The following is a 14,098-nucleotide window of genomic DNA, read 5'->3' on the forward strand; positions in this document are numbered from 1 at the left end:
GACTCTCAGTAGTGCAGCGTCACCCTGTCATCGCAGCATGGAGGATATTATTTTTCACATTTTAGTGTACACCATAAGGCCAGGTAAGCAGGTTAACCCCTTCCTGACATAAGACGTGCTGGTCCCTCCTTTGTCTTGTGCGGTGTATGGAGCGCGCTCATGAGCTGAGCTTGTACCCTACACATAGGGTGGTGGCTGTGTCCGCTGCCATCCATCTCAGGCATCCCTTCTGATTGCATTGACCGGCGGGGGACTACTGAAGGCCCCTGTCGCCACCAACTTTGTACTCCTATGAAGCCCAACCTAAGATCATTAATTTCACTACCTATAGCAATGCTGAAGTAGTGCAGTATATAATACAAGTGATCAAACAGTCACAGGTGCAATTAAAAAAATAAAAGTATTTATAAAAAAGTTTTAAAAAAATAAAAAGTTTGAATCCCTTCTTTCTCCAATATAAAAACAAATTAAAAAAATAAAACAAGTTATTTAGTATCGCCACGTCTGCAGGAGTCTGATGTATCAGATTACAAAACGTAAAATTTTGGTGTTGCCATAATATTTTTACTGTACAGTGAACTCCGTAAGAGAAAAACAATGGCAGACTTTTTTTTTAGCTGCACTTCGAACTTTTTCCCATCTCTCAGTGCATTACATAAATAAATGGCGTCACCCCAAGCTATAACTCGTCTCACAAAAACAAGGTTGGCGATGGCGGGTGAAAGAAGGGGACGAGAGACAAAAGCACAAAAACTGAAAATTTGCTTGGAAGGTCTTAAAGGGGCATTGTCAGTCCATAACTTTTCATAGTAGATTGTCCTTCTTTTGCATCAGCCATAATGTCCTTTTTAGGGATACTACTACCGGGAATATGTCACAGGTGTCCACTTTATCTCCCTTTCTCTCTGTTTTGGACAGGAGTCCAGCCGCGCCAATGGCCGGCTGCTGGAGCAGCTGCAGGAGCAGAAGCAGGAGGCTCAGCAGCTGCAGCAGGACCTCGATGAAGCCCGCAAGGTACTTGGTGTCCTTGCACCTTCCCTTTTCCGTTCTCCGTTCCGTTCTTGTCCTCTTCACATCAGATGACGGCTGCTCCTGTTCCCTTAAGAGCGCCGATAAGCGGAAAGGCATGCTGGACGAGATGGCCATCGAGATGCAGCAGGAGAAGGCACGGCACAAAGAAGAGGTGGGGAACATTAAGCTCCAGCACGAGAAGGAGGTGCTGTGTATAAGGGCCAAGTATGAGAAGGAGCTGAGGGAGCTGCACGAGGAGAAGAACCGCGGTGAGGAAGAGCTGAGAGGTCATCTGAGAGATGAGAAGGTACGGCTGACTGACAGGTGACATCCACAATGGTCACACATGCTCCGAGACTTCAGGGAAAGGAAGGCAGGTGTACTGACTATTGTAACCACCAGGAACCTAGTGTCGGATGTTTGCTTTTTATGCTTAGTCTCTGGGGGTAGTGCCATCCTGCATCAGGGTAATTGGCCAAAGGAGATGACATTCTACAAACCTGAGGACATAGGAGGCCTTTCTCTTCTGTAAGACAGATTGGCACAACTCGGCATTGTCTCATGAATGACCCGTTAATTGTCATGGGTAATGCAGCATTTCTGGACCCCTGGCGATAACCTCAGGACCCCCCTGTGCTCGGCTTATCGTCTGCAAGCTGTAAAGATGGTTCTTCTTTCTACATCTGTGTGCAATTTTCTTTTAGGCTCGAAGTCGGGATTTGGAAGGATTGCAGCAAACGACAGAAGAACTGCGCCTGCAGATCCAGTCACTGGAAGGAACCAAAGGCTGGTTTGAGCGGCGGCTGAAGGAGGCAGAAGTAAGTGTGGGGGATGGTCTATCGATGTCACTATCCGCAGACTTTGTAGAACCCACACACATAAGGGTACATCCAGACAAACGTCACCTTTCTCAGACCACTCATGTCCACAAATGGTGAATGTGACTGGCTCCGTGTGCAGATCTCGCTGATCGGTGCAGGGGCACGAATGTCCCAGAGTGTGATCTTCTGAATGTAGCCTAAGGGTCTGCTCACATCTGTTACGAGCATTGGTAGATGAATACATTGGGAGGATCTGCCCAGGTACAGCACTGGGGAATGCGCCACGTATGCCACTGTAGAGACCTACTCTGAAGTGCATCACCCATAGGCTCCCACCGTAAATGGGATATACCATATAGGGCACACGGTGAGCGGGGTCCTACAAATACATTCAGCGCACATGCCCAATTCGCTCATGGAGCAGATGAGATGTGATCAGGCCTGAATATGTCCTGTGAGGAGTCAGCATTCTTGTCGCCACCAGCCTGAATGATGGGGGGCAGCCTCCACAGCCGGGCTGGAGGTCGGGCCTTCCTCTATTTCATATCATGTCTATCTGATGTTCTTAGGAGACCCTTGAGAGGAACCAATTACAACATAAGGAGGATTTGTCCGAACTGCGAAAGCAGCACTCTGCTGATTTGCAGGTAAGTCTGCAGCTCTGTTTTTGCCAGAAGGAGCATAAAGAGGTTGTCCCAATGTCAAGAATTATTAAAATTGCAAAGTGCTTGTGAAAATAACCAACTTTGCAATTTACTCTTTACTAAATAGCATCTTAGTTCTCAAGGACTGAAGGATTACTAATTCTATAGTTTACTGCTCGTTTCCTAGGTTGTCGGTCACCGCTGCAGTCTGTCAGAGGTGGCCGGATAAGGTCCATGCTGCGTCAGTATTTCTGTTTGGTGTGTGATTGTTGGTGTGGCGCCGCTGATCTTGCTGCTCTCCGCAGGTGAAGGAGCAGGAGCTTGAGAAGCTGACCGGACAGATAAAGTCTTCTGAGAAAGATAAAGAGGATCTTAATTCAACAATCGAACAACTGAGACAGGTGAGAACCCAGACAACTGTTCCTCCCAGACCTCCCCTGATGTACATGCATGCTCAATATAGCTGTGCGTGCATGTGTTTCCAATGGGTAGAAGAGAATGGGCCACTGCTGGGCATCTCTTACTGACCATTATATTCTAAGTGAACAAAGGATTGGGCATGTTAAAATCTAACATGGCTGATCCTTTCTTCCCCCAAAATCTGCTCTGATAAGCATTAGTCGACCAGAAATCAGTGGGTTCAGAAGCTTACATCCAGGGTGTATGACCACCTTTAGTGTCACATCCAAATGTGATTGATTTTCTCCCAGAGTGAACTTTAGCACTGGTTCCTCCCATGAAGCCTACGACGATGCCGGGGGCCCAAGGCTGAGGGTATTGATTAATACCCCAACAACGATGTCGGGGGCACAAGGCTCAGGGTATTGATTAACCCTACGATGATGCCGGGGGCACATGACGCAGGGTATTGAATAAACCTACGACGATGCCGGGGGCACAAGGCTCAGGGTATTGATTAATTACCCTACGATGCCAGGGGCACACGGTTCAGGGTATTGAATAACCTTACGACGATGCCGGGGGCACACGGCTCAGGGTATTAATTAATTAATATGTGTTTCTGTCATTAGGATGTAAAGGATACAGCAGACGGGCAAAGAATCCTGGAGAAGAGGGGCAGTGCCGCTGTGAGTATATACGCATCATTAAAGGGGTTATCTTAATTTGGCAAGGAGCTGAGGTGCCCAACCTCACGAGCCACGTTCTGTGCAGTGAAATCTTATATGTCCGCCATGTGCCCCTTTGAAGGTGTTACTTCAGCAAGTGCCCCCTTTTATGATAATAGGGGGTGGCACAGACCCCCATACCCCATGTTCCCTTCAATTACAGTCCTGGCCAAAAGTGTTGGCACCCTGTAAATTGTTCCAGAAAATGAAGTATTTCTTCCAGAAAACGATTGCAATTACACATGTTTTGTTATACACATGTTTATTTCCTTTGTGTGTATTGGAACAACACAAAACAGAAAAAAAAGCAAATTGGACATAATTTCACACACAACCTCCAAAATGGGCCAGACAAAATTGTTGGCACCTTTCCTAAATTGTGGGTAAACAACTTTGCTTCAAGTATGTGATGCTCGTTCAAACCCTGTGTCAAGTAACCGGTATGAGCAATATGAGAATCACACCTGAAACCAGATAAAAAGGGAAGAAGTTGATGCAATCTTTGCATTGTGTGTCTGTGTGTGCCACACTAAGCATGGAGAGCAGAAAGAGGAGAAGAGAACTGTCTGAGGACTTGAGAACCAAAATTGTTAACAATATAAACAAACTCAAGATTACAAGTCCATCTCCAGAGATCTTGATGTTCCTTTGTCCACGGTGCGCAACATTATCAAGATGTTTACAACCCATTGCACTGTAGCTAATCTCCCTGAACATGGACAGCAGAGAAAAATTTATGAAAGGTTGCAATGCATGATAGTCCGGGTGGTGGATGAGAAGCCCCAATTACCTTACAAAGAAATTGAAGCTGTCCTGCAGGCTCAGTGTGCGTCAGTGTCAGCGCGAACGATCTGTCGACCTTTAAATTAAATGAAACGCTATGGCAGGAGACCCAGGAAGACCCCACTGCTGACACAGAGACATCAAAAAACTAGACTTCAGTTTGCCAAAATGTACGTGAGTAAGCCAAAATCCTTCTAGGAAAGTTTCTTATGGACAGATCAGACCAAGATAGAGCTTTTTGGTCAAGCACATCATTCTACTGTATACGAAAATGAAATGAATCCTACAAAAGAAAAAACACAGTACCTACAGTCAAATATGGTGGAGGTTCAAAGATGTTTTGGGGTTGTTTTGCCGCCTCTGGCACTGGGTACCTTGAATGGTGTGCAAGGCATCATGAAATCTGAAGATTACCAAAGGATTTTTGGTCGCAATGTAGTGCCCAATGTCAGAAAGCTGGGTTTGCGTCTTAGGTCATGGGTCTTCTAGCAAGACAATGACCCTAAATATACTTCAAGAAGCACCTACAAATGGATGGAAACAAAGCGCTGGAGAGTTCTGAAGTGGCAGCAATGAGTCCGGATCTAAATCCCATTGATCTGGGGAGAGATCTTACAATTATTGTTAGGAGGAGACGCCTTCACATATGAGAGACCTGGAGAAGTTTGTAAGAGAAGAGTCGTCCATAATTCCAGCTGAGAGGTGTAAGAAGCTGTTGATGGATATAGGAAGCGACTGATTGCAGTTATTTATTCCAAAGGCTGTGCAACCAAATATTAAGTTGAGGTTGCCAAATCTTGTCCGGCCCATTTTGGGGGTTTTGTGGGAAATTATCTCCAATTTGCCTTTTTTTTTCCTCTGTTTTTGTGTTGTTCCAAAACACACAAAGGAAATAAACGTGTGTATAACAAAACATTAATGTGTAATTACAATAATTTTCTGGGAGAAATACTTAATTTTCTGGAACAATTTCAAGGGTGCCAACACTTTCGGCCATGACTGTAATTGGAGGGTACCCTGCATAGGGGGGATGGGCCCTGTCGTGATTGCTGTGCCCCCTATGTACCCTGTGTGGTGCCAGTAAATAGCGGTATTAGATGAATGGCCGTTTACCTGATCGGTGGCCGCATATAATACTACATTGCTGTGACAGCACAGTGCTCCGTACATTATAAGGGTATTACAGCTCCGCGGGGCTTTTATCCAGGTCATAGAAATATGCGGTCACGTCCTGCGAGATTTCCAGGTAGGATTATTATTAAAAGCAGCGAGCGCAGCGGTGATGTGATGGATCTGTGAGAAGACGTCACCTCTGCCGATGTCCCCGATATTGTGTATACAGGCCGGTGTCCGTGCAATCATCAGACTGCAGAACAGGACTTCTCCTCTCATCATCTGCATTATATAATATATCCTTTTCCTCACAGCTGAAAGACCTGAAAAGGCAACTGCACCTGGAGAGGAAGAGGGCCGATAAACTGCAGGAGCGCCTCCAAGAGATTCTCACCAATAGTAAGACCCGGACAGGTGAGTGCAGACCCCCGTATGAGCCGTGCCGCCCCTTACCACAATTCAGAGCACATCTCCAATATGTTTTTTTTTTTTTTGAATAGCTTGAGCCTCAAATTTCTTTCCTTACACAGGTAGTTACATGTGGCTGCCACTAGGGGGAGCTCTTGACGTAAAGGTTAACAAAGCCCCGGTGAAATCAATGGGAGCTGCTGTAATAATGCTTATGGCTTGTGTGGACTCTGTAGCCGTCTTTTGGGTCTGCCCCCCTAGGAGAGGCTCCTCTGTCTCGGGAATAGTGGTCCTTAGTAAACACAATGCTGTACTTGATTCCTTTCGTCAGCCAGCCCTTATATTTTATGTCTTTTTCCCCCTTTTTTGCTCCTCTCTAGGCCATAGGGCACATTTATTAACGCTCTCCAAAAATGTTACCATAATGCTGGTTTGGTAAATCTCTTCCAGTGTCTAGAAATGTGAGAACGTGTACAAAAGTGGTGCCGAAATAGGAGTGATGAGGGAAGAAAGATGCCCCAAGTATATCATTCAGCAGGAGGCGCTGTGGTGAATGGCGCAGGTCCTGCCTGGCCAAGGTGTCACTTAAAGGGGCTGTCCACTCCACTCTTCAGACAACCCCTTCTTATATCAAACAAGGCCCCATTGAGAGTAAAAGCAGCGTCTGCTCACATCCCGGACCAACGCCGGCAAAGTCAGCGCCGCATCTGCCAGGACTCGCACCACTGGTTTAAGTCACATGAGTGCTGCAGCCAATCAGTGGCCGCGAATGTGCTTCTTAGCTCACACTTTCCTTGGGCGAAACTCGGATATCCGGGGGAGGTGGGAGCTCTGCAGCCCATTACTGGCCACTGATAGGTCACGTGAGTGCTGCAGCCAAACAGTGTTACTTGAGTGTTGGCAGACGCAGCGCTGACTTTGCTGGAACAGCGCTGACCGGATTGTGAGTAGAAGTTGTTTTTGTTTTCAATGGGGCCCTGTTTAATTCAAGAAGAGGGTGTCCAAGTAGTCCCCTTTAAGATGGTAGGTAACTGATTGGGCCGGTCTCACTGATCTGTGCCCACCACTCCAGTCATTGTCTGTGAGAGACTGCTGGAGAGAGCCATTGTTCAGCAATCTCCATCAGGACTTAGATTCCATCCCACTGCTCCAATCCACCATTGCTCCACTCCATCCCACCGCCGCTCCACCCCACCGCTCCATCTGACCACTGCAATCCACCTTCACTCCATCCCGCGGCTCCGTCCCAATTCACCACTCCAATCCACTGCTGCTCCATCCCACTGTTCCAATCCACCACTGCTCTAATCCACCTCCGCTCTGCTCCAAACCACCTGTGCTCTGCTTCACCACTCCAATCCACCACTCCAATCCACCACTCCATTCCAACTCCGGCCCACCACTGCAATCCACCTCCACTCCATCCCATGCTCTCCCCCATCACTCCAATCCACTGCTGCTCCATCCCACTGTGCCAATCCACCATTGCTCCACTCCATCCCACCGCCGCTCCACCCCACCGCTCCATCTGACCACTGCAATCCACCTTCACTCCATCCCGCGGCTGCGTCCTAATCCACCACTCCATCCCACCGCCACTTTGCCCTACCACTGCAATCCACCTCCATTCGATCCCGCGCTCTCCCTCATCACTCCAATCCACTGCTGCTCCATCCCACTGTTCCAATCCACCACTGCTCTAATCCACCGCCGCTCTGCTCCAATCCACCTGTGCTCTGCTTCACCACTCCAATCCACCACTCCATTCCAACTCCGGCCCACCACTCCAATCCACCTCCACTCCATCCCACACTCTCCCCCATCACTCCAATCCACTGCTGCTCCATCCCACTGTTCCAATCCATCACTGCTCTAATCCACCGCCGCTCTGCTCCAATCTACCTGTGCTCTGCTTCACCACTCCAAACCATCCTTCCGCTCCAAACCACCACTCCATCCCACCACCGCTCCGCCCCACCACTGCAATCCACCTCTACTCCATCCCTTGGCTCTGCCCCATCACTCCAATCCACTGCTGCTCCATCCCACTGTTCCAGTCCACCACTGCTCTAATCCACCGGTGCTCTGCTCCAGTCCACCTGCGTTCCTCTTCACCGCTCCAATCCACCACTCCATTCCACCGCCGCTCCGCTTCACCACTCCAATCCACCACTCCATTCCAACGCCGCTCTGCCCCACCACTCCAATCCACCTCTGCTCCACTTCACTGCTCCAATCCATCCTTCCGCTCCAAAACAACACACCATCCCACCACCGCTCCGCCCCACCACTGCAATCCACCTCCACTCCATCCCGCGGCTCTGCCCCATCACTCCAATCCACTGCTGCTCCATCCATCCCACTGTTCCAGTCCACCACTGCTCTAATCCACCGGTGCTCTGCTCCAAAACACCTGCATTCCGCTTCACCGCTCCAATCCATCCTTCCGCTCCAATCCACCACTCCATTCCACCGCTGCTCTGCCACACCACTCCAATCCACCTCCACTTCACCGCTCCAATCCACCACTCCATTCCACCTCCGCTCCGCTTCACCGCTCCAATCCATCCCTCTGCTCCAATCCACCACCACTCCATCGCCACTCCATCCTACTGCTCCATCCTACCACTCCAGTCCACTGCCATTTTGCCTGACTGCTCCACTCCAGTCCACTGCTTCTCCAATCCACCGCCTATACACGCTATTGCTCCTAACTACCTCCACTCCACCTCGTCAATCCACTGCCCTTCTGCTCCAATTCAATGCCGCTCCATCCCACCTTTCCAATCCACCACTGCTCTAATCCACCACTGCTCCATCCCATCGCTCCATCTCACCAATGCACTGCTGCGTTATCCTACTGCTTCTTTCTCAAATTGGGACAATCCCTCTAAGACAAGATTAATAAATCTGCCCTACTGTGTATTTGTATGCAAGGACCACAAGGGGGCAGCAGCAGTCACGCAGTGCTCTTCATGATGAGGGCGCCCTATTTGCCGTGATTCTATGTGTGTAATAATATATAGCAGATATTACACGTCTACCTCATGGAGCTTATAATAGTCTGTCATGGTGTTTCCTGTATAGTGGGGGGGTGGATGCCGCTATCTTTCCCTCTTCACAGCCTCCAGTTTAGTTTTTTTCCCATCATATAGAGAGTGAAAACATGATGTGGACGTTTCCTATAAGGGGAGAACGGCCTAATAACAGGGGCTATTCTGCCGATGGCTGTAGCCATGCTGTGTGCTGCCACTCACCATACATATTAGGGTTTTGCATAACGTGTGATTTTCTTGACGCGCCCCCTGGGCCAGTGTTGTTGGGGATACCCGGAGCCGGATCAGATGGGGGTTGTAGTCTCCGAGTGGCTGTGACCCGGTCCGTGCCCAGGGTGTCAAACTCAGTGTGTGGCAGTCCTTATGATGTTACTAGATGTTCTTTTGTGTCGACTACGCCACCCGTTGAATTGCGGTCAGTACGGCCGCCGCTGCAGCAGGGTCCGCTGAGGCTGGTGATGTATGTGCAGCTCAGGTAGTATAACCCCCAACGGGAGGGGTATAGCCTCAGGGGGTCAGTTGCAGAGGATGGGGGTTGTGGTGGTGCAGCGAGGATGGAAATGAGACTCAGAGTCGGGCTGTGCAGTTCAGGGTTTGTTTACTTACTGCAGTTGTTCTGGTCACTCCGGCCTTAAGTGACCACCCGAGCCGCGCTGCGTCCACCAGGTCCTGGACTCAGCCAACCCCCAGGTGATTCTGGAGCGTGGTCCTGAGCTCCCTTTCTGTCCTGTCCTCTTCTCTGGCCTTCCCCACCAGGGATCCTCCTATGTCCGGCTCCCTCGGGCCTCTTGGTGGTAAACCCTTGTCTCTGGGTTCCCTGACCCTATTCCTGGTCTGCCTTCCGGGTGGATTTAGTGGGTGATCGTGGCAGATCCTGCCCACGACCTCCGGTTCCTGGCTAAGGTGTGCTGTAGCCTCTGCCAGCTTGGGATCCGGTACCCTGTTGCCAACTCTTCACCCTCTGGTCTAATTTGGGCTCTTGGAGTTCCTTCTTTCTCCCCCTCTGGGTCTTTCTTTCTCCTCTCTCTCTCTCTTGGCCTTGGAGCTGCTCTTCTCCTCTGCTCTGACAGACTGACCTCACTCTGCAAAAGACTGACCCTGATCTAAGATGGTTCCCACCTTATATACTCCCTCTATGTGTGAGCTCAGGTGACCAGCACCCAATGAGCTCCTAGCTTTACCCAGGCTGCTCCCCCTATCTGCCCCTACACTACTGGGATGTTCCACCCCCCTCCCACTCCAGCCAGGAACAGACACTGTCGTACCTGCACATTTCTCTAGTGGGAGTACCGTCGGTCTGTTCCTCGGAAATGGGATGTGTGTAGTGCATGCAGCTAACTGAGCTCAGTTCCACACTCCATCCTCACCCGGGAGTGGAATATCACACCTCTGGGTTGAGGTGCAATACCCCTGTAGCAGCCGAATCCTCAGGGTGCTACATTCCCCCCTGGTAAACCACAGCACGTCCTCGGGCTGTAAGATAACAAAACATCAAAATATACAATTTTTTTTTTTTTTTTTCATAAACATCAACATATAAAACATCATATATTTTATCAGCTATCAAACTTTTCATATAAAACTTTTCATAAATAACATTCTTGTTCCTCCGGCCACGGTGCAACTTGTGACCGGGTAAAGTGCGACAGTCTCTCTTGGAAGAAAACAGTTCCCTATAAAACCGGTAGGGGGCGCCTTAAAAAGCGCAACTATATACAAGGGGATATGGCCGCTCTCAGTCCTCGGTCAGTGGGAATAGGGACACACGGGGTTAAGAGTTCACTCTTGGCTGGTCCCAACGGGGACTATATTTTAACTAGAACAGTTCTTATACCCTGACAGGTAACTATGTACAGTCTCTCTCTACCGTACTTCAACGACGGCGTCCTCCTGCTCCTTCTTTAGATTCTTCAGACCCGTCCGGGTCCTCTTGCTCCTCCTCACACCGCAGCTCCTCCTCCGTCAGGCGATGCACATGGAGGGCGTAGGGTCCTTTGGCACACTTGTGCCGGGTGAAGGTGACCTCGTCCCCTACATACAGGTCACGACCTCTGTGTCCCTCCGGCAGATGGCTTTCTACGTCTCTGCGGGTCACAAAGACGTCGCCGGGGGTATGATGGTCTCTGATAAAGCCCCATCCGTGCTGCATATTAAATTTTATCACAGTCCCGGTGGCACGGGGACCATGAGCTGCACGGGGTTTCCTCCTGGTCCGGCTCTTCTGCTCCGCGCTCCTTATCTGTGCTTGCTGTTCCCGGACCCGCCTCTCTCTCCGCTCCCTCTCGAAGACCTCGAGCTGCTGCCGGCAGCACTCTGCACGCTCTGCTGCGGCCGCCCGCGTTTCTTGGGTGAATCCCATGAGGTCTCCTCCGGTGGGGTCCCACGCAAACTGCGCTTCCTCCAACGAGAGTGGGGTGATCTTAATGGGCTTCGGAACCGGAATCAGGGGCTCATCTAGGGGTCTTTCTTTTTGGAGCTCAAGTTGGTAATACTCCGGTGGCCATATAAAGGGCTGCCCATCCGGGCACGTATGCTGGGTGAACAGGTCTTCACCCAGGTGCGGCACTCTAGATGTTGAGGGCGCGTTGATGGTAGTGGCGCCCGGGTCGACCAGGCCTTGCGACCAGGCTTGGGGCACCCTAAAGGCAAAGGGCACCGTAAGAACGGCGGCGCCCGTGGTTACTCGGCCCTGCGACCAGGCCGGTGGCTCCGCGGAGGTAGGGGGCGCTGTTGGTATTGCGGCGCCCGGGGGTACTAGGCCTTGCGACCAGGCCGGTGGTATTTCCTGCTTGGCCACGCTCGAGGTCGAGGCGTGTGACGTCACAGGGGTCGCGGCCGCGGTTTCCGGTTGAGGCCTAGTCGGCGGCGGTGACGATGCAGCGACGGGCACGGCAGGGGGAATTTCGGGCTCTGCGACGGGGAGCTGGGGCAGGCACGCGGTTTCCCGGCTCGGGGTAGAGACGTCCCCTTTACCTGCCTCCGTCCGTTCAGCTCCCTTCTCGGCGCCGTCTCCTGCCTTCATTCCTCCTGCGCCATCCTCAGAGGCGGTCTGTCTCCTCGTCTCGGGTGGCGTGCTCCGCTGATGGGTTTCGGTCTGCTGGGCCATCTCTCGGCTCCACTCTGCCAACGTCTCTCGCTGTACCCGGGCCATCCTCCGTGCGAGGCCCTCCAGCGCGGTCTGTGCACACTCCCGGTCTCGGGGGAGCTGTGCTAGGATCTCCAGCAGGCCTTCTGGAGTGGCGACCTGCAACAGGCTCCTGACCACTGGGTCGGTGCTGCCTGACTCTCCCTCCATCTCCGGGTAGGCTCTCTCTGGACTCTCTTCCAGACGTCTTGTCTCCGGGTGCGCTCTCTCCAGACTGCTCCAGGCGACACCCATCTTTGCTCTCTTCTTCTGTCTCCGCCCACATCGAGGGTGGTCCCGGGGCAACTTCAGTTCCAGGGGCAGTTCTCTTACGCTGATGGACACTTCCAGCATCACAGTCTCTGTTGGTGGGCGCGGTTTCCGCTTTTGGCGCCATTCTTCGACCTGGCCCACGATGGGAGGTGGTCTCTTGCCACCCTCTGGCACGCCCATAATGGCGTCCGCTCTTCCAAGGCGGGAAATCTTTGGAAATGGCGGGAATCGTCTCCCAGTGGCGGGAAACTCCATGGATGGCGGGAAAAAGCTGCAAATGGCGGACAACCGGCGGGAAACGACCTGTGATGGGGCCCGATGGCGGGGACCCTCCGGAACCGGCAGGAGACTTCTTTTTAAGGTAACGATGAACTTTTCTTCAGGCACGCAGTACCCGGTTGTTGCGGGCACGAAATCCTGCCGACTACGCCAAAGTTGACGCGCCCCCTGGGCCAGTGTTGTTGGGGATACCCGGAGCCGGATCAGATGGGGGTTGTAGTCTCCGAGTGGCTGTGACCCGGTCCGTGCCCAGGGTGTCAAACTCAGTGTGTGGCAGTCCTTATGATGTTACTAGATGTTCTTTTGTGTCGACTACGCCACCCGTTGATTTGCGGTCAATACGGCCGCCGCTGCAGCAGGGTCCGCTGAGGCTGGTGATGTGTGTGCAGCTCAGGTAGTATAACCCCCAACGGGAGGGGTATAGCCTCAGGGGGTCAGTTGCAGAGGATGGGGGTTGTGGTGGTGCAGCGAGGATGGAAATGAGACTCAGAGTCGGGCTGTGCAGTTCAGGGTTTGTTTACTTACTGCAGTTGTTCTGGTCACTCCGGCCTTAAGTGACCACCCGAGCCGCGCTGCGTCCACCAGGTCCTGGACTCAGCCAACCCCCAGGTGATTCTGGAGCGTGGTCCTGAGCTCCCTTTCTGTCCTGTCCTCTTCTCTGGCCTTCCCCACCAGGGATCCACCTATGTCCGGCTCCCTCGGGCCTCTTGGTGGTAAACCCTTGTCTCTGGGTTCCCTGACCCTATTCCTGGTCTGCCTTCCGGGTGGATTTAGTGGGTGATCGTGGCAGATCCTGCCCACGACCTCCGGTTCCTGGCTAAGGTGTGCTGTAGCCTCTGCCAGCTTGGGATCCGGTACCCTGTTGCCAACTCTTCACCCTCTGGTCTAATTTGGGCTCTTGGAGTTCCTTCTTTCTCCCCCTCTGGGTCTTTCTTTCTCCTCTCTCTCTCTCTCTTGGCCTTGGAGCTGCTCTTCTCCTCTGCTCTGACAGACTGACCTCACTCTGCAAAAGACTGACCCTGATCTAAGATGGTTCCCACCTTATATACTCCCTCTATGTGTGAGCTCAGGTGACCAGCACCCAATGAGCTCCTAGCTTTACCCAGGCTGCTCCCCCTATCTGCCCCTACACTACTGGGATGTTCCACCCCCCTCCCACTCCAGCCAGGAACAGACACTGTCGTACCTGCACATTTCTCTAGTGGGAGTACCGTCGGTCTGTTCCTCGGAAATGGGATGTGTGTAGTGCATGCAGCTAACTGAGCTCAGTTCCACACTCCATCCTCACCCGGGAGTGGAATATCACACCTCTGGGTTGAGGTGCAATACCCCTGTAGCAGCCGAATCCTCAGGGTGCTACATTCTTATAAGGTGATGTGCTCATATATGGGGGGTTCTGTTTCTCCTTGTGGAGACTGCCAGCTGGCAATGCGCCCTGGGAAAAAAGATATGCAAATTA

General features: G+C 51.7%; 1 protein-coding gene across 3 annotated transcripts in view; it reads left to right on the forward strand.

The window, feature by feature from the left end:
* The window catches only part of GRIPAP1 (GRIP1 associated protein 1), a 59,718-nt gene that overhangs the window by 11,423 nt on the left and 34,197 nt on the right, over positions 1–14,098 (forward strand). For all 3 annotated transcript variants that reach the window (XM_073640340.1, XM_073640338.1, XM_073640341.1), the window contains 7 exons: positions 919–1,014; positions 1,106–1,318; positions 1,716–1,829; positions 2,402–2,479; positions 2,782–2,877; positions 3,508–3,564; positions 5,814–5,913. In XM_073640340.1, the coding sequence (XP_073496441.1) occupies positions 919–1,014; positions 1,106–1,318; positions 1,716–1,829; positions 2,402–2,479; positions 2,782–2,877; positions 3,508–3,564; positions 5,814–5,913 (754 nt within the window). The remainder of the gene's footprint in view (positions 1–918; positions 1,015–1,105; positions 1,319–1,715; positions 1,830–2,401; positions 2,480–2,781; positions 2,878–3,507; positions 3,565–5,813; positions 5,914–14,098) is intronic.

The sequence above is a fragment of the Phyllobates terribilis genome, unplaced genomic scaffold, assembly GCF_046119375.1.
Source record: "Phyllobates terribilis strain yellow unplaced genomic scaffold, ASM4611937v1 Scaffold_7__3_contigs__length_470593459, whole genome shotgun sequence".
NCBI classification, from domain to species: domain Eukaryota; kingdom Metazoa; phylum Chordata; class Amphibia; order Anura; family Dendrobatidae; genus Phyllobates; species Phyllobates terribilis.